Raw genomic sequence first — 17,439 nt, 5'->3', positions numbered from 1 at the left:
AAAGGAGTTAGAAAGGAAAGACCCATCACACGAGTCGGTTCCAATCGTTCCTGTAAACGAGTCGGCAAAGGGAGCCGGATCCGTCGCGTTGGCACCATGGGAACGTGATCACGTGATGACGCAATGTCACATGACGTTGTCTCATGCTAACAACAAATCGAAAATATCCGGATTTATCTTTTTTCTGAGTGCCTAATACACAATCCAACCGAACCGACAGCTGCTGTTCAGCCTAAACTAAACAGGTAACTCGCTGGCTAAGATGGTTTTCAGTGAAGCCTCTGATTAGGTGATAACCAAGGATTGTCGTGTTCCTACCATTTAAAGAAACTCAATGAGCTAGCTGCTCTTCCTCTGCACAGAGTCAGGAGACACTGCATTTCTTTGTGACTCATATTCAATGCAGGCGTTTAACTTGTTATTTCCATCAGATAAAGGTGTTGGATCCGACCGATCGACGCTAAACAGACTGGGTCAACCGAGTAGCTGCAGATGGAGGTAGAGGGGATGGAAGATGAAGGACCTTCGTCCCAGAGTGAACTTCCAGGTACATGAACAGTGAAAACATGTCTCTGCACAATCTGTCTCTGTCCATTGTCCGAGCGTGCATGCCTCTACACAGTGATACACAATCGCAGCTTTATTTAAAAGCACAAAGCAGTTTGCTCGCACGAGTAGAGAGGAAAGCTTCAGGAAGACGGCAGGTATTTTTTCAGGTTGCCATGTGTTTAGTTTAGTTTGTGTTTAGCAAGCACTGAGCTACATTCCAAGGAAGATTAGAACTACAAAAGAACTGCTTAGGAGCAAACTAATGCCTCTGCTGCCCAAATCCCTGCTCAGATTTGAGTTCCCTGTATTTCAGCGTCCGACATTTGCAAGTAAACATTAAGTGAACCCTGATGCAGTTTGAAGGTAATAGATTTGCACTGATCTGATTGAGGCTACAGAATTGCAATGCTTTGTAAAAGTATTCTTCAAAGTACTCAGTTTTGTTCACATCCTTCCACATGTTCGCTGCTCTGCCCTCGCAGCTTGTGACAAACTGTGAACAAGGATTCTTGTGACTTTCTGTCACCAAAAAACTATCCTTCTGCCTTCTTTCCATAAAGAGCAGACCAATTGAGTTCATCACCAATAGTTGTCCTGTCAACAGCATCTTCCACCTGAGCTGTGGATCTCTGAAGGTCCCCCAGAGTTACCATGGGGCAGCTGGATTTATACTGAAATTCATAGAGTTTGTGGTTATAAATATGGAAGTGATACAGTAATATGTTATGCATGGTACTGTAGATAATGAAACAAATCTCCACTTTTTGGTAAAGAACAAAGACAACTTTATCAGATCACACGTTCAGAATACTTGTAAATTAGTAGTATTTATCTCTCTTGTTGTGTCACAGATATGCCGCTCATGTAGAACACTTTTTAATTGTGGTGGTTATTGGATTTTGGATATTATTTTTATATCCAAAAGAAGAACTCAAAATAAATGTTCTAAAATTGATTTTGGCATCAACTGCATGGCTTAATATTTAATTTAATGCAAAATGTGTTAAATTCTCATGTTGAAACAAAATATTAGTAAAAGGTTGCCTTTCTGGTTGTAAGAGTCTCAGTGTTTTTATTACCACCTAAAACACAATAATAACGCGCGAGCATACGTCTTTATGTTGTTCTTTGAACTCTCTGAACTTGCTTGACAGATCTCCAGGCAACGCAGCCGCAGCCAGCGGATCTGCAGAGCTCCACGCCTGCAGAGTACGTCTGCGTGAATCAGAGAGCAGTGGACAAACTCACCGAGGGTTTCCTCTCCCACTACCTGCCAGATCTACAGAACTCTAAACGAGCCCTGCAGGAGCTCACGTACGTCTCTGCGTTTTCTGTGTTTTGATGCACGCGCTCCTGTTCGTAGTGCTGAGATAAAGCATTTGCCGCCTCACAGTTTTATTTTGTTTTCTATGAATCATCCAACATTTTTAGCAAAAGGGCAAAGATAAACCCGAGTAAATTAAAAACAACTCTTTTCAAATTCTGACTTCATTTATTCAGGGATTGAAGCTGTCCAAAATAGAAAAAACAAAACAAAACAAAAAAAACAGCTGTAGCTTTGGCTTTGTAACATTTTCCTGTCACATGACACAGTAGACGCTTCTTCATACGTCAATACAAAACTCATCTGAGTCTGAGCTCATCCAGTCTGTTTTAAATAGAAATTGCAAGCAAGTGAGCTAAATCAGGAGCAAAAACAATCAATTTTCATGACTCAGCAAGATTCTGCTGCTTTTATTCCTGGAAGGAAATCCAATTGAACAGGTGTCAGATGGACGGACGGTCTCATTTCATCTGGTGTGTTCACCCAGATGAAATGAGAAAGGATGGATCAGATTACATGTAAAAATGGTATTGTTACTAGTAAAAAAAAAAGAGAAAACTACCATTAAAAACCCAAAGTGATGATTAAAGCAGTGAAGCACTGCAGTAATGTGTTGAACGACCTTCTGTTTGGACATTGAAGCCAAACAGAAGGTAGCCCGATGAGTCAAATGGGGAACAGATGTGAAAGAACAGCTGAAAAACAATCTATTAATGCTGCAGAATTAACGAGAATATGCAAAACGTGTTTTGATGTGCACAGCATTCAGTTGTCCTGATTGACAATTTGCATAGATGTCATGTTTCACAGGAAACAAACATGAGTCACGTAAAGCATAAAAAACAGGGTGCATGGGTGGATCAGCTTTCTGTTGTTGGTGTTTATTATAAGTTTCTCTGCAAAGTGATGAAACTCTAAATATAATGTGTCACATTAAAACATGTTGATTTTCTATTCTGTATTTATTTGCTCTAGATTTTTCAAAAAAAGAACAAAAAAAAGATTTTCAGTACTTCAAATGGATCAGAGTGATCAATCTGTTGTAAATTCCCTTTTGAATCCCCCTTCTGACTCAACCCAGAAATTTACTTTCCATTTCTTGGTTTTCAGCCATTTCTTGTTCCTTGGGGCTTTTCCAGGTTCAGCTATTATTAGATGGTTTCACAGTCATTTCTTATCGCCCTCTGAAACATGACATGTTCACGGTAGAGTCTATAATAGTTAGCTGACCACATCCTGATAAAGCATTCCCAAACCATGACACCTCTTACACCATGCTTATCATTTTCCTCTAAAAGAACCTCATGGTTTGGGTTCAGTGAACTTGTCCTCGTTTTGTAGTAGCCTAATTCCCGCACAGTGCGGCTGATTTAAATTTTTTTTTCTGTGTGACCTCTTTAAGTTGCTTAGCAGACGTAGAAGTTGCAGCAAACTACTTTCTGATAAATCTATTTTAACCTCACCCTACTGAACACTCTCACCAGCTCTCATCCAGTCATCAAAATTTGGCACATCTGGTCACGTTTTTATGCCTCCGACACAACTTTAGTGACAAACTTCTCTTGCTTCTCCTTTGGAGGCTACGTTTCTAAACGAACCTGTGTTTGTTTTCTATTTCCAACCAGACAAAATCAGCTGATACTGTTGGATACACTGGATCAAGAAGTCACCAAGTTCAGAGAGTGCAACACCTTGCTGGACCTCAACTCGCTGGTGTGTTTAGACTTCAAAAAACATGTTCTCGTCTGCGTCACTCTCAGAACGGAGGACTAACCCGGTCTGTCTGTCTTCAGTTTACAGAAGCCAAAATTTACCAGAACAAGCTGGTGAACATAAGAAAAGAGATGATCATGCTTCATGAGAAGACAACTAAACTAAAGGTACCTGTCGCAGCGAAAAGAGATCTAAAGGTGCGTTGATGGCATGATGTTGGGTAAGTGTTTGGTGTTGTTGGATTTCAGAGAAGAGCTCTGAAGCTGCAGCAGCAGAAGCAGAAGGAGCTGCTGGAGAAGGAGCAGCAGCGGGAGCGGGAGCTGGAGAGGGAGAGGCAGCTTATCGCCAAGCCGGCTAAAAGAACGTAGAGATCCCGACGGTGTTAAAGAACCGCTCTAAGGGGTTTGCATGTCTTACTATGTTTACTACATATCTCCGATCAATCACACAAACCTTTAACCATTTTCCAAAGTGCTCATTGGATAATCGGACAGGCGGCGCGTGGCTTCAATATGTTTCAATACCACTCTTGCTTGAAACTATTGGGGAACTTAGAACATCTCCTCTGCATCTCTGGCTTAGAGTCAGTATTGCAATGGAGAGGCTTTTATTTCCAAACGTATCTACACATTATGTCGGTACATAAATTAACTAGTTCTCATGGCAACCTGGTGACAACGTCATGCCACTTTAAGCTGCGCTTTTCTGAAAGTGCGGTCTTGAGATTTTTGCTTTTACTTCCCTTGTCATTTCCATTTTTAGCGCGTTGCAGCCGACTTCCTCCTTGTTCGGCCTCGTTTGTCACAGTTCCAGTTCGTTTAGACTCACTCTGAGTGTTTGGGCAGATTTAGCCGTGTATGTATTTGCTTTAGTTGTATGACATATCGATATAAACACTCATATGCCTTGCTTGAATGACCTGTTCTCTAAATTTTTCCCTTTTTTTCTTTAGAGAAATTTATGGATTTTTGAGCGAAAGTCCCTTCATATTCTGAAAAACCTAAAATAAAATGAAAAGGAAATTCCTCAGGGAAATTTCTGTTATAAAATTTGTTTGGGGTGCCAACATTTAGGAGAATGGTGTGTTTTATTTCTTAATATGTCTGTGCATTACTGAAAGGCTGGATTTGCCAAAAAAAAAAAGACTACACTGCAATGAAAGGTAGGTTTATGTTAATACTTTTTACAGCCTAGTTTCTATGGTATTTTGTGGAAAACATTCACACTCCCTTCTGACTTTACTGCTTCTCCAGCAGGAGAAGCAGTTTTGATCAGACTAGGAAGTTTAAATATAAACCAGTATTCACCGAGGCGATTGGAAAAGTTGTCCTCCGTTCAGTTCAGACCTCCTTAAATCTGCGGCGCACTTTGGAAAATGGTTTCCTTAATAAAAACACTTAATGTGGTGCTTAGTAAATAGGAATAGTAAAAAGCTTGCAGAACCTTGAGTTTGGTTGTTCCTGTCTGATTTAGCCAAGGACGCCATAAACCAAAGACCTGGACTATGTCATCCAATGCTGTTTGACTTCTGACGATGCGCATGTTTGTAAAGCAGAACAAATCATCCTCTGACTCTTTGACAGATAATAATCTGGGAGAACTTCTGCATCTGCTGTGTTTTGTCAAAGTGTCGTTTAATATGCGTTGTAATGCGGGCCGTCAGCCCTGTTAGTGTTGAATGTTACAAAAGAAGTATGTTGTGTAAATCTTTTTTTTTTTTTTCTGCACTAAATCTGATTGAGGCTTGTGTACTATGATAATAGATGGTAAAAAGGTACCAAAATGTTAACGTCACTTGCAAATCTCCTTGATATATATATTTTTTTCTTTTTTGTAAAACCCTTCTATGCACTAGTTTTATTTGAAATTCTGGGGTTTGTACAGTTAATAATAAAAGCAACATAATCACTGGTTTGGTGAGATTTTTCTCTGGTTGTTGAATAATTTACGGTGTTTGTCAATGCTGTAATAGAAATTAAATTGTTATCAAAAATCTTTTTTCAGTTATTTGTTCTGAGAGAAGAAATGTATGTTATAGTTTCATTAAGCACAGATTGATATATTTTAAGCTTGCATGTAATGAAAACCCAAAATTCAGTTTGCAGAAAATGACAAATATTGTATACCAAAGAACTGAAATATAGGTGGCTGCACTAGCTCTGTATTTTATAGGCCTAGGGGACCAACACCAGTGGATGACCCCAAATAACCACATTGTATGGAAAGTCAACACTGGACCTCAAGCAGCTCCTTCAGACTGATACTTTTACTTGTAAGCAGAATGAAAATTACGCTTCATCTGAAAAGAACATGTGTTAAATATAGTCGGGTCTTTTTCCTCCTCCGCTAAGGTAAGACCCTTTTGACTGTGTCTTCCTGGATGTGCATTTGCGATGATTCTTGAATCTCTGACTCCAGCTGCTGTCCATTGAACTGGATTTATTTCATCATCCTTTTCGAATGTGGTGTTTCTTATTACATGTGTGCATTGTTTTTCTAGCAAACATCCGCAGTCAATTTTCCATTCACATGTTTAACTTGGCAGTTTCCCCCATGGTTGTGTTTGCCATAATACAACCAGAACCTAATATTTTGGTAATATCAATTTTGCCGGTCCCAGGGAATATTTAAGTGTCTGAGAAGTTATTTTTTGTTTAGTTTTTTTTTTAAATATAAACAAGGAGCTGTAATGATGATTTTATCCCACTAGATGGCAGCAGAGAACCGCTCCTCATTGAACAAGCGTACAGGTTAAGCGGAAGTTAATTTTGCACGGCCAGGCAATGCACAAACTTACGTTTGACCGTATTCCCTTAACATGTAGCGCTTTATCAAACTAACTTTATGTTTTCTTATTGGATGGTTTTTTAACATGTAAACACAAGTAAAAACTGACCAGCCACAAAGCTGGAGTTTGTTGACAGAGAAAGTAGGTTTACATTCCTCTCAGTCTCGGTCCTAAACACCAACCCCGTGTCTGCCACACCCACTTCCATTTCACATAAACCTCCCAATTTTAGCCTCAGCTACTACAGCAGGAAGTTGAGTCAAAGCCCACAAGACTCTAACTGCCCCCGCTTGGTTTGTCTTGGACTGTAACACAGGGTGGACATTAATGGGGAATTCTGAGGTCGGGGCAATTTGGCATCTCACTGACAAAAGGAATGAGTACAAAGCACAGTTTTGAGGGTAACTTTACGAACCTTTTGTTTATGTTGATGAAACTAAAACATTACAGCGTTTTAGGAAAAGTGAGATTTTGAGACAAAAACAATCAGTGGAAGTTAGCTTTAGCTAGAGTATGTTACAAGTAGAACTGGTGTGTTTTTAGACTATTTTATTAATTTTGTGAATTGAGTTAATTAAATCTGGACTCTTAACATTTTGTCTAAATAACAAAATGATACAATTTCAACATGACAGAAGCCAGATGAGTCCTCACCAGATAGATAAATCTTTATTGTCATTGTCACAAGAACAACGAAATTTAAAAATTGCCATAAGTCAGTGCATATGCTAAAAAAAAAAGAAAACTTGTGTCACACTTTACATAAACTGTAAGAAATACATAACAAGTAGGTGATAAAATAAAACTAATAAATAATAAGAATAACCACATTCTCACACACATCATTCATAATGATTAATGGTTATTTGATTGCATTTAGTTTTGTTATTGCTGTACCAGTGATCCAGCTTGCATTGCACCAAATTTTGGCATTTCCTTCCTGACCCTTGCTGCTGGTCCTTGATTATTATGAAGGAAGGTTCCTATTGATATTTTATACTAAACCCGGTGAAGTCCCTGGAGGTTCAAACACTGGGACCACCAGCATTACCCTAGATATGGCTTTAGAAGAGTGCCTTGTGGTCCCTTACATGAACAAGTCACTGTGGTCTTTGGTCAGGTCACTTCTGGCCCGTTAATGCCTCAGTGTCGTCTAGGATGAGCTAGAGATGGAGGTCTGATTTTTCCTCCTGGAGCTTTTACTCTAGATAGTCCATACAGAACCAATAGAGTCGCTCTGATGACTTTTGGTTCAGTCGAAATTAGAAGGTTCATAATCAGACCAAAAAAAACATTTTGAGTCTTCCTCAAACTTTCTTTACTCTTTACATTTTTCAAATAAAAGTTAATGAAAAAAATTAAACATAAACTAAAATAACAGTGATTTGGAATTGTTATAATGTAACATTTGTATGTAAAAAAAAACAACAATAAAAACAATCAGCTGGGCAAAAGATTTACTCAGTTTGGATTTAAAGCCAGCAAGATGTTTCAGTGACCTTGTGTGACTCTTGTATACCTTCCTCCTCCTCTGGTTTTGTAAATGTTTGGAGGCTTAGGAGATTCATAGCGGTAGTTTTGTAACAGAATGATGTTTGACTTACCTTGTTTGGTAGACGCCTTTCAACTCCTAAGCAGTTTGTTTCAGTTTGTGCCAAATGTTTTCTCAATATGTGACATGTTGGCACCGCACTTAGGTAACTGAACCACCTGAACAACAACTTCACAACCTTGCCCTTGTACTTACACAATGCGGTATGACCCAGACGAAATGGGCAAAGCCTTTGCCTGCAACTGCTGTTTCAGAAACAGGATGTTCATGCATCTGTCCTCTCTGCACTTACTGATGCAAGTGGCAACCCAATAATACCTTGATAATTGTCAAACAGAATCTGTTCTGTTAAGGTAATCAGATTATATTAAAATGAACTCTGTTCGTCCAGCAGATGGAGGCATTAAAGCTTCTTGGGGGGGGGGGAGACAGCTCACAGGCACATTGTTTTCACAGGCAAGGCCAGTGTTGTCCCTGAGCGTTTGGTTGGAGAGTTGTCTCTACTTTTAGAAAGTTACCCGTCAGGGAAAACACAGCCTCCCCTCAGCAAAGCCGCAGGCGAGTCACAGAGACACATAGCAGAAGAAACAGATGATGCTGTAGCCTTCCAGTCTGAGTAAACAGTGATTCAGATGGGTGAGGAGTGGGAGGCTGTGGTCTGCTGGAGACTGGCAGCTCCAGGCCTCTCCCAGACCCTCCACAACAGGATATGGTCCTCGGGGCCCACACTAAGCACAGATGCGTGGTGGTATTATTATTATTATTATTCTCTCCAGGTTTTACCATTTGGTTTGCGTGGTGGACGTCGAGCATGGCCTGTCACAGAGTGAAAGGTTTGGCCTGCAGTGCTGGAAAACACATCGCTGTGGTGTTTTTTTCTCCAAAGCGACGGTGAATTAGGTGATTTTTCCCTTCTGCGCCGTGTATGTAACAGTTCAGATTCAGATCAGGACGAGTGGGTAGTGTGGCAATAAAGACGTTTGTAATTAGACTTCTGTGACGCAGCAGATGGTGCACAGCAGCTATTTAAACAGTTCACCACGTAACCAAAGCAACTTTCCAAAGCAGTAATTTTACATTTGAATTTAGGAAAATATTTTCTTCCTCACTTACGGAATAACCGAATAACCTTCTGCGATCGGGAAAAACTAAACCTTGCAACTCCCACATTGATAAAGGAAGTAGCAGCAATTTGCTGTACTGCCCATCAGCCAATGAGACCAAAACGTCTATAAAACAAGATGTTTTGGAAACTTGGTGATTCGGAGCACGCCAGTGTTGATTACATAACGGTATTGAGAAAAGGCAACCATGAACTCAGACATGCAATTTTTTTCTGACATCATTCTTGGGAGGGTTGTAGGAGCATTTCCAAACAACTTGAAATCCATCATTTTAAAAATTATTATTCTCAAAAAGAAACAAGAAAAAAAAACATTTGATATGGCTGTGCACATCTTCCCAGGGGTGGATATTCTGGTATAATCATCCCAAAGTTAGACCAAGCAGTGTACATACAACATGCCCCACCCTGCAACAAAACAAAAACAAGAGCAAGAACAACAAGGACATGCATTTTGGGCTCCAAAGTCAATTGTACAATTGAGAACAAGCATGGCTTTTTCTGATAGGTTGCCAGAGTTAAAACTTTGCAGTTAAAACGATGCCAGGCTCTGGAAAACTAGTTGTGAATTAACCACAATACATTAAAACTGTGATTTTGCTTTTTATTTAGACCAAAATAAAAATGTAAGACCATAGGACACATTTTTTCATGTTTTTAACATGCAACAAATTTAAATGGAAAAAAAATTGCAACGGGGCATTAAAGTTCACAACTTACCATAATCTAAATACAATTTTTTGGCGAATTTATGCCATATTCACCAAAAAAAAAATTCGTTAGATTCCAAATGGGTAGTGGCATAAGAATGGGCCACTGCCCATTTGGAAGTCCTAAGGTTTAACTTCCTGGCTGAAGTGTTGAGCCGTTGTTTCAATGTTTTCATAAATATCTATCTTCTCGTGATGCAACAGATTTTGAGAAGTGCAGCAAGATGTCCACATAGCATGATGCTGCCACCACCAGGGGCGGTCTTCAGACAGCATCCTGCCAAGGTCTCTACCTCTTTCTTTTTTTGTTTTGTTTGTTTGTTTTAAATATTTTTGTTTAGGTTGGTTCCCATGAAATGAAGTGAACCCAGATTGTGGAAGTCCCACGTTCCCCTTTTTTTTTTTAATTTTACCTGATTTCTTTGAAAAAAATTTTTTTTATAATGCCACAGAATAGTGCGTTAGAGAGGTCTGTTGTGTCTTCGATTATCTCAAGTGTTGTGGATTGACAGGTTTTGAAAGCCATGGCATCTTCGTCTTGATTTGGCCTGATTTCATGTCAGACAGTGCAAGAACAAAATGTTGTGTGACCTTTTAGGCGGTAAATGCAAACATCTGCTTTCAGCTTTGATCAGTCGTTGCTCTGTGAGATGCAGCAGCAAATATCGTTCAGCCGAAAAGCATAAAGTGCAAAGGTGGACCCCGTGACTGTAAGTCGCACCGCAGTTCCTCTGCTGCCAGTTCTTCATACCATTATTGCTATTTTGAATCTGAATGCCTCTTTCAGAACGCTAAGGCTGCAACAACAACAGCATGCTGCAGTGTGGCCAGGTTAATATCTACCGCCATATTGGGGCTACGCTGCGTGCTGTTGTGTCTGCGCTGCGGTCAAACTCTCCCCAGACTGTGTCCGCTCAGAATAAACACAGACGGAGTGGGTGAACCGCAGCAGATGTTTTTACTCCGGCCTCGCACAGGTGAAGCGTTGAGACCTGCTCAGCTCACTGGCATGGAGGTTCGCAGAGGCTCACGCTTTCAAAACAAGTCCCTGCAGAAATGTTTATTTGTCACGAAACATTTTAATGGGCGGAAAAAGAAAAGGCTCCTGTAAGACTGCTGTAAAAGGGATAAATATAGGAAAAACTGGTAGGCTGCAAATGAGAAGTTGTGGCTGAGAGGGTGGTTTGACCGAATAAATGAGCTCTGTCCCTGTTGTTTTCTCTGGTTGGAATTATGTTAAAGGGTACACTGGGATTCTGTTAGCAGGACAGAGATATTGTTTTGAGACAGACGGCCGCAGAGTTGCAGTCACCTCTGCTGCCAGGATGGTTAGCGGTTGCAGGGCTGTGTCCTGTCTGACCTGCGTGAGGTGGAGATGTGATAATCCAAACCGTAACTGTATGGAGTTAGAGGTCTGAGGCCAGGATTTATAGGGTTGTTTAGATGCTCTATTTGAGTCAGCCGCAACGCAGACGGTTGCTTCCTCTGCTTTTTGGACAGACCGAGGGGAAGTGCATTGCAGATGGGCGCAAATCAGACACACACACACACACACACACAGGCAGGAAGAAAGGCAGCAAACAAGATCCAGTCAGGGCCAGTACTCATCACCCGCAGTGTGGTGGTTGGTGTGGTCCAGAAAAATGCAGGGATTGTCACTGTCCACTCATGCAAAAAAAAAAAAAGTTTCCTTATTAAGATTTGAATCTGAGCCCAATGAGTTTCATACTTTCCGTAAACAAGCCACTTCATAATAATAAAAAAAAAAGAAACATTTTCAGGCGGTAATTCTTGTGCAATGTCATCAGAAAGGTAAGACAAAGTAAAAGTGAATCATCAGGTTTCCTTTAACCCTGCAGCAGTCGCTGTTATATAACTACTAATCTCATGTGCCCAAGTCTAGACTGTCAAGCTTCCACACTTCAAGTAACACCCATTTCATAATGACTTAGCTGCTGCTTGAGGAAAATTAACACCCCCTCTGTATAAATGTTCAGAGGTGCTGTTAATTCAGGAGTTGGCGCTTTACAAGTAGCTATTAAGCTTTGACTCATATGAGAGTGTGGGTACAAATGAAATCTAAAACAGAGCAACAAAGAGAACAACAAGATATTAGCTCAAAGCACAAATTAAAACTTGCAGCTTTAAACTTATTTATTTTTTTTTTTTGGTTCGAGTTCCAAAAGTGCAGTTTAGGCAGATATTTTGAGCTTGAAACCAAAGTAGGCTTTCCGAGAAAGATTCTCCTATTCATTACGTGTGAGGCAATTTTGATGCAAAGCAAACATGGCTGCACACTTTTTCTTTGGGGTATATAACCCTCTAATCTTCTGATGACATTGAGGGCACTCTTTAATCAACGTTTATTTATAAAGCGTTCACCGTACCCAAAGTGTGCTTCGCAGCTAAAAGAAAACAGAAATGAACAAAACACTCACTCAAAAACAGAAAAAAATTAAAGCATATAAGAATCTAATAAAAACATGTAAGAACACGGAAGATGCATAATCAGCACATACAAAATGTGCTGAAAAATACTGGAAACAATTTCCAGTCTTTTGTACTTTGACTCCAAGAGTTAAGTTCATTTTACAAGCTGCAAGAAAGCTTTGTATTTTTTTTTTTTATGAGAAGTTCTTTTTTATTCCAGAGCACTTTTTTTTTTTTTAAATAAACAAGTTCTTTCCAACAATGTACTATAAATCTGATGCTTGTGGACAATAAAAAAAAGAACAATGTGAACTGTAACCGTAAAAACTAAAACCTCAAAGTTTGCAAAACCTAACGTTTGAGTTACTGCCAAAACTTTGGGACACCAGAGGAAAAAAAACAACACCAAATAAACCCATCCAGGATAAATTTGGGAAAACATACTTATGAAGTGAATACGTAAATTAATATACACCAGATAGAAATATACAGTAATGGGAATTCTATCTAAACACAAAAGTTTTTAAGAAAAGGCCCTGATTTGCCAAATTCAAATTTCTAAATATTTACTTATCAGCATACTGTTCCCATAATTTTGATGTGTGGTATTATCCAGAAGTTATAAATTGATTTAAAAAAATAGTTGAAGGGTTGTTGATGCCTTTACGCTTCCGTTTGAAGAGTTGGAGATACAAGTTTAAGAACAAAAGTTCAGTGGGGTGTTTTTTGCTGTTACTGTCTCAAGTCATGAGAAACCATTTCTACTGCGCTGTGGTGTGTGAATAACACAACACGCGCATGTGTGCTTGTTTGTCAGACGTCCATACATGCATGCAAAAATCTATCTGAAGACTCAAAAGACACGTCGGACGGAAAGCTCTAAAAATACCAGCTTGCCTTAAACAGCATTGCGCTTGGATAAATAGAACCTTCACTGCACTGAGGAAATGACCTCAAATATAGGCCAGCGGACGCTTTCCAACAAACAGTATGCAGACCTCTGACCCACTTCCATACATGCCTGCCTGGCTGCATGACGTGTTTTCATGGCAGCACCAGGGAAGGAAAAAGTGAAAATAATTTGACTCTGAGGGACACGCCCACTATCCACATGGTTCTAGATTTCTGTGTAAGTTCAACTCAGATTTACACTTAGATTACAACTGCAAATACCGTTACGTACAAGTCAAGAAGACTGATGCAGTTGGCAAAGATAATGCAATATCCTTAAAGTTTTAACTAAAATCTTCAAACAGCATTTTGTAGCAAAAATAAAAATAAAAATTCTTACACTGGCCATTAAAGTCATTTCAACCTAGTCAAAATTATTGAGAGAAACTTTTGCAGAACTAAAAGGAGTCATGTATTTGATGGTATCCTCAGGGACTACAGAACTAAATTAGCCTTTATGGATAACTCTGGCATATTTTGTAAAGTGTAGCACTGTCCCTTTTGAAATAAATGAAAGCTTCCACTAATCTTATTCTGTGCCATTTCAAGTCCAAGTAAATGAGTTTGCAAAAAGAAAAAAAAATAGAAGTCTAAAAAAATAGAAGTCTAAAGTCTCAAACTGGTCAATAATATCTGAAATAGGATTGTTGTGCTTTTGGCAAGTGAAGCCTCATGATGGGTATCGGTTCACAACCACATAACTATGGTTCTTTACCCCCAGTAGAGAATGAGAGTCAATATCAGCCGCACACACACTTTACTCATTTCTGTACAGAATTACATGATTTGTAATCTGCTATAAGTGCAGCCAGGGAAATATGCCCCACCCACAATCACCCCCGTCTGAATTTGAGTGTACTCCACTTCTAGTCACAAGGCTGACTCATGACGTCACTTATCACCCGCACCAGCTGCGGCACAGAGCGAAATACATCATGTTCTCACAGTGACCCCGTTGACCTCTGACTTGGCAACTTTTAGGATGAGAGGTTTTATAATTTCAGATCTTTGAGAACAAACCGTTTCAGGTAAAAGAAGAAGAAGAAACACTACAGTTTTGGCAGAAGAATCATTTATTGATACATGCAGCATAGTGCAACCATCTCTTGAATATTTCCATCATCTCTCTTAGGAGTGTAGGCGGTAACAAAGCAATAAATACGAAAAGATGAAAAGTCATGCCAACATTGTATGATGTAAAATTTTGTGTATAAAAAAAATTAAAAAAAATCTTGACAGCAAGTTAAAAACTGCCAGGCAAAAAAGAAAATAATTAAGGCAAGACGGTCCTCTGGTTGCGCTTTGAGTACGTGATTTCCTTAGCCGATCAGTTGACCTGAAACAGAACAACAAATCAGCAACTTATGTTGATTGTGTGACTTCACGTCAGACAGTCAAATGATTTTAGTACCTTTGTTTAGAGAGATTTCTGGATTTTATTCAGGATGTCACCATAGACAAAGTTGAACAGCTGCTCCTTTGTCAGGGTTCCATCTAGCTGCACTGTAAAAAACAAAAAAACAAGACGGTTTTATACACCGGCACATCCACAGGCCGTCCAATATTTTCAATAAAACCATACTTACAGACATCAACACCTGATTCTTCCATCATTTGTGTGTGTTTCTCATACATGGGCCAGACGTGGCCGTCGAACAGGCCAGGTGGGTCAGGCACCTTGTAGTTCCTTGAGCTGCACAGATAAAAAAAAAAATTCAAAACAAGCTCAAAATGATTAAAGGACATACTTCAAAACCACAAGTTCAGCACTGTAGTGGAGCACTTACCACCTCCTCTTTTTGCATTCTTCATAGGGGATGGACATAAAGTAACGCTGGTTAAACACGTCAATCAAAGGCCTGCAGACACAGAAGCCAATCAGTATTTCTAAGCAAAGGTCAAGCTAATTATTTTAGGCGCATTTAGTTTAGTTGAGGACTTACTGATAGGTGTAAAGCAGAAAGCCCTCCACAATAAGGATGCGAGTCTCCTCGTCCTTGCTGTGATCAGACTTCGGCATAATCTCAGTGTCCAGGGTGTTATTAACGCCATGAGACTTTTCAAACTTCACTGGATTGTCCAGCCATGCGTAGATGGTGCTCATCATGGCGTCCATGTCCAGGGCAGTGATGACTAAACAGAGAGGCAGGTGGGAAGGAAAAGAGAGGTGCATGGAAAAAATAACAGCGTGAGTAAAGCAGATATTTGAGTTTTTGTTCTTTTTTAAAATTGCATGCAGGTTACAAAAGAGACAGCGTTATAGTTTTAAGCAAAACACACAGAAGCGCCCACAAAAAGAACACCCTTTCATAAAAACCCAGGCTTACCATCATACTGCTTAAAGCCATCTTCACCAACTTCAATCTGATCTTGGGGCTGAAACATACATTGATAAGATGTACCCAGGTACATTCTGCTAGGCCTACGCTATGCTATATGGAAGTTGAATAGTTTATACTGCATCTACGAATGCAAGTGGGCAAGGAAAGACAAACCATTGACTTGCGTTACTCAGACTGATCCCTTAGGTTGACTAGGAACTACAAAAATCCAAGAGGCATTTGTGGGAACGGTGCTCACCTTGAAGAAGTCATCCTGGTGTACCACGCAGCAGTTGGGAAGGGCCTGGATCAGCCGCTTGGTGAGGGTGGTCTTCCCTCCGTTGGTAACGCTGCGTGCGATAAAGAGGTAAAAATAAGACATTTATATACAATATAGCAAAGATGCATTTTTTAAAAAAATATTTAAGAAAATAATTTACGGTATGTTGTAAAATAAAGTGTCCATGTCATAGAACTTCGTAAGCAAAAGCATCCCAGGAAATGGATGACTCAATGAAGCGGAAGAGCCATCTGTTACTTTGTTATAATAGTAAAGTAATAGTAAATAAAAGCGAACAAAAAACAATCATGCTTAATTGTTGGGTTAGCAATATATTTCATAAAAAATACATCCAACATAAACACAAAAGTTAAGCATTTCATCGGATGCAATGACTCCGCAGTCCCACGTGCACCGTCCTTTTAAGGCCTCCCTAGCCTAGCCTAGCTTAGCATCTCGACTCACCCGCCAATGCCGATGATGTACTTCATGATGTGGGATGGTAAAAGCTTGAGTCAGTCGTTCAGAGTCAATAAAAACCGGGTCTGAGGCACAATGATTTGACGGGAAGAAAGCTTAAGAGAAAGGCTGCAGCAGGAAACGTCAACTACTCGATTCCTCCATGGTACTTGAGTTTAGAGAGTAGGGTAAGAGCTTAGACGAGCTGTCACTCGGACCGCGGTCTTCCACCGAGAGAGAACCTCCTTGTTCCGTTGCTTCCACACATACTGAAAAAGGTGTCGCGATTGGATATTTAAACACTTTGAGGTTTGCCGAGTAACCAATCACGAGAGAGTGTTCTCGTAGGTCATACTGGCTCCGCCCACCAAAAACCACAGCTCGGTTGAGGGAGGAAAAAGAAAACGGAATAACACAAATATGGATGAATACTTAAAAAAAATAAAAGGGAAAACAATAAGCTCGTGTTTTTTGACATCTTAATTCTTTCTGAAGTTTTCATTTATGTTTAGTAGGTGCAGAAGAGGCTTGAGGAGCTGGGAAATAAGTTAAGTGTTTTTGAAAAAGAGGAATCCAGCCAGACTCACAAAATGCTTCTGCAATGTCTTTCCAGCAAGGCAAAAACATTTATAAAGACAATATCTGCACTGTTTTTAGAAAGAAGGCCAAATAACAGCTACCCAAAGTTGACAAATTCTTGTCTCCTTCTGGGAAATTGTTACACTTGAATAGATAAAAGACATCGGAGACCTTCAAAACGGTGAAACCTAATATGTGTATACTTAAAATAAATTAAATAACACCTATCAGAATACTGTATTTTATTTTTATTTTATTTTAATGGTTGCACTTAACGATTTGCAATCAAAACGAAGACAAAGTTCACCAAGAACCCAGACTGAAAATTGTTTAAATTACCCAAAAATGAGAGGGCTTGTTATATGGTGCTAATCATGCTCCTGAATGGTTGGATTCGGTTCTGACTGACAAATCTCAAACTGAACCCGCTGCATCTCATGAGCTGACCAAAGATAAGTGAATCAGTCTGCCGTAAACGTTGCCATCATCAGTAAGTCATAAGAAGCCTTTTCTTCCAAATCACGTCTCCTTTCCAAACCACCATGACAAGATGAATATCGTCACCTTTGCCAACGTGACTGAGTGATTCTTGGTAGTTAGAGGTTAACAAGTGGGGTTAGTTCAGATTTGCACACCGGTGCAAATCTGAATTAATCTGAA

General features: G+C 39.7%; 2 protein-coding genes across 2 annotated transcripts; one reads left to right on the top strand and one right to left on the bottom strand.

Annotated features, from left to right (window-relative positions):
- Positions 1-62: 62 nt before the first annotated feature.
- On the top strand, positions 63-5,497 carry bloc1s6 (biogenesis of lysosomal organelles complex-1, subunit 6, pallidin). Its single transcript, XM_008404614.3, has 6 exons — positions 63-245; positions 432-547; positions 1,704-1,863; positions 3,499-3,586; positions 3,667-3,753; positions 3,835-5,497. The coding sequence occupies exons 2-6, from the start codon at positions 493-495 to the stop codon at positions 3,952-3,954; spliced, it is 510 nt and encodes a 169-aa protein (XP_008402836.1). The 5' UTR covers positions 63-245; positions 432-492; the 3' UTR covers positions 3,955-5,497.
- An 8,698-nt stretch (positions 5,498-14,195) lies between these two features.
- On the bottom strand, positions 14,196-16,468 carry mibp2 (muscle-specific beta 1 integrin binding protein 2). Its single transcript, XM_008404615.3, has 8 exons — positions 16,207-16,468; positions 15,721-15,811; positions 15,468-15,516; positions 15,084-15,273; positions 14,928-14,999; positions 14,727-14,833; positions 14,552-14,643; positions 14,196-14,476 (listed from the first exon to the last, which is right to left on the bottom strand). The coding sequence occupies exons 1-7, from the start codon at positions 16,230-16,232 to the stop codon at positions 14,558-14,560; spliced, it is 621 nt and encodes a 206-aa protein (XP_008402837.1). The 5' UTR covers positions 16,233-16,468; the 3' UTR covers positions 14,196-14,476; positions 14,552-14,557.
- Between the last annotated feature and the right edge of the window lie 971 nt (positions 16,469-17,439).

This window comes from Poecilia reticulata, chromosome 3 (assembly GCF_904066995.2).
Source record: "Poecilia reticulata chromosome 3, P_reticulata-male-v2, whole genome shotgun sequence".
NCBI classification, from domain to species: Eukaryota; Metazoa; Chordata; class Actinopteri; order Cyprinodontiformes; family Poeciliidae; genus Poecilia; species Poecilia reticulata.
This window is presented reverse-complemented; position numbering and strand designations above follow the sequence as displayed.

What these genes read in the sequence shown, in the direction of transcription:
- mibp2 (XM_008404615.3), bottom strand. Translation starts at nt 16,232, where the DNA reads ATGAAGTACATCATCGGCATTGGCGG. An exon ending in ACCAGGATGACTTCTTCAAG is followed by an intron (nt 15,517 to 15,720) that starts GTGAGCACCGTT and finishes TGTATGTTTCAG; the next exon opens with CCCCAAGATCAGATTGAAGT. An exon ending in GAATGCAAAAAGAGGAGGTG is followed by an intron (nt 14,834 to 14,927) that starts GTAAGTGCTCCA and finishes TTATCTGTGCAG; the next exon opens with CTCAAGGAACTACAAGGTGC.
- bloc1s6 (XM_008404614.3), top strand. Translation starts at nt 493, where the DNA reads ATGGAGGTAGAGGGGATGGAAGATGAAGGACCTTCGTCCCAGAGTGAA. An exon ending in CGAGCCCTGCAGGAGCTCAC is followed by an intron (nt 1,864 to 3,498) that starts GTACGTCTCTGC and finishes ATTTCCAACCAG; the next exon opens with ACAAAATCAGCTGATACTGT. An exon ending in TGCTGGACCTCAACTCGCTG is followed by an intron (nt 3,587 to 3,666) that starts GTGTGTTTAGAC and finishes GTCTGTCTTCAG; the next exon opens with TTTACAGAAGCCAAAATTTA.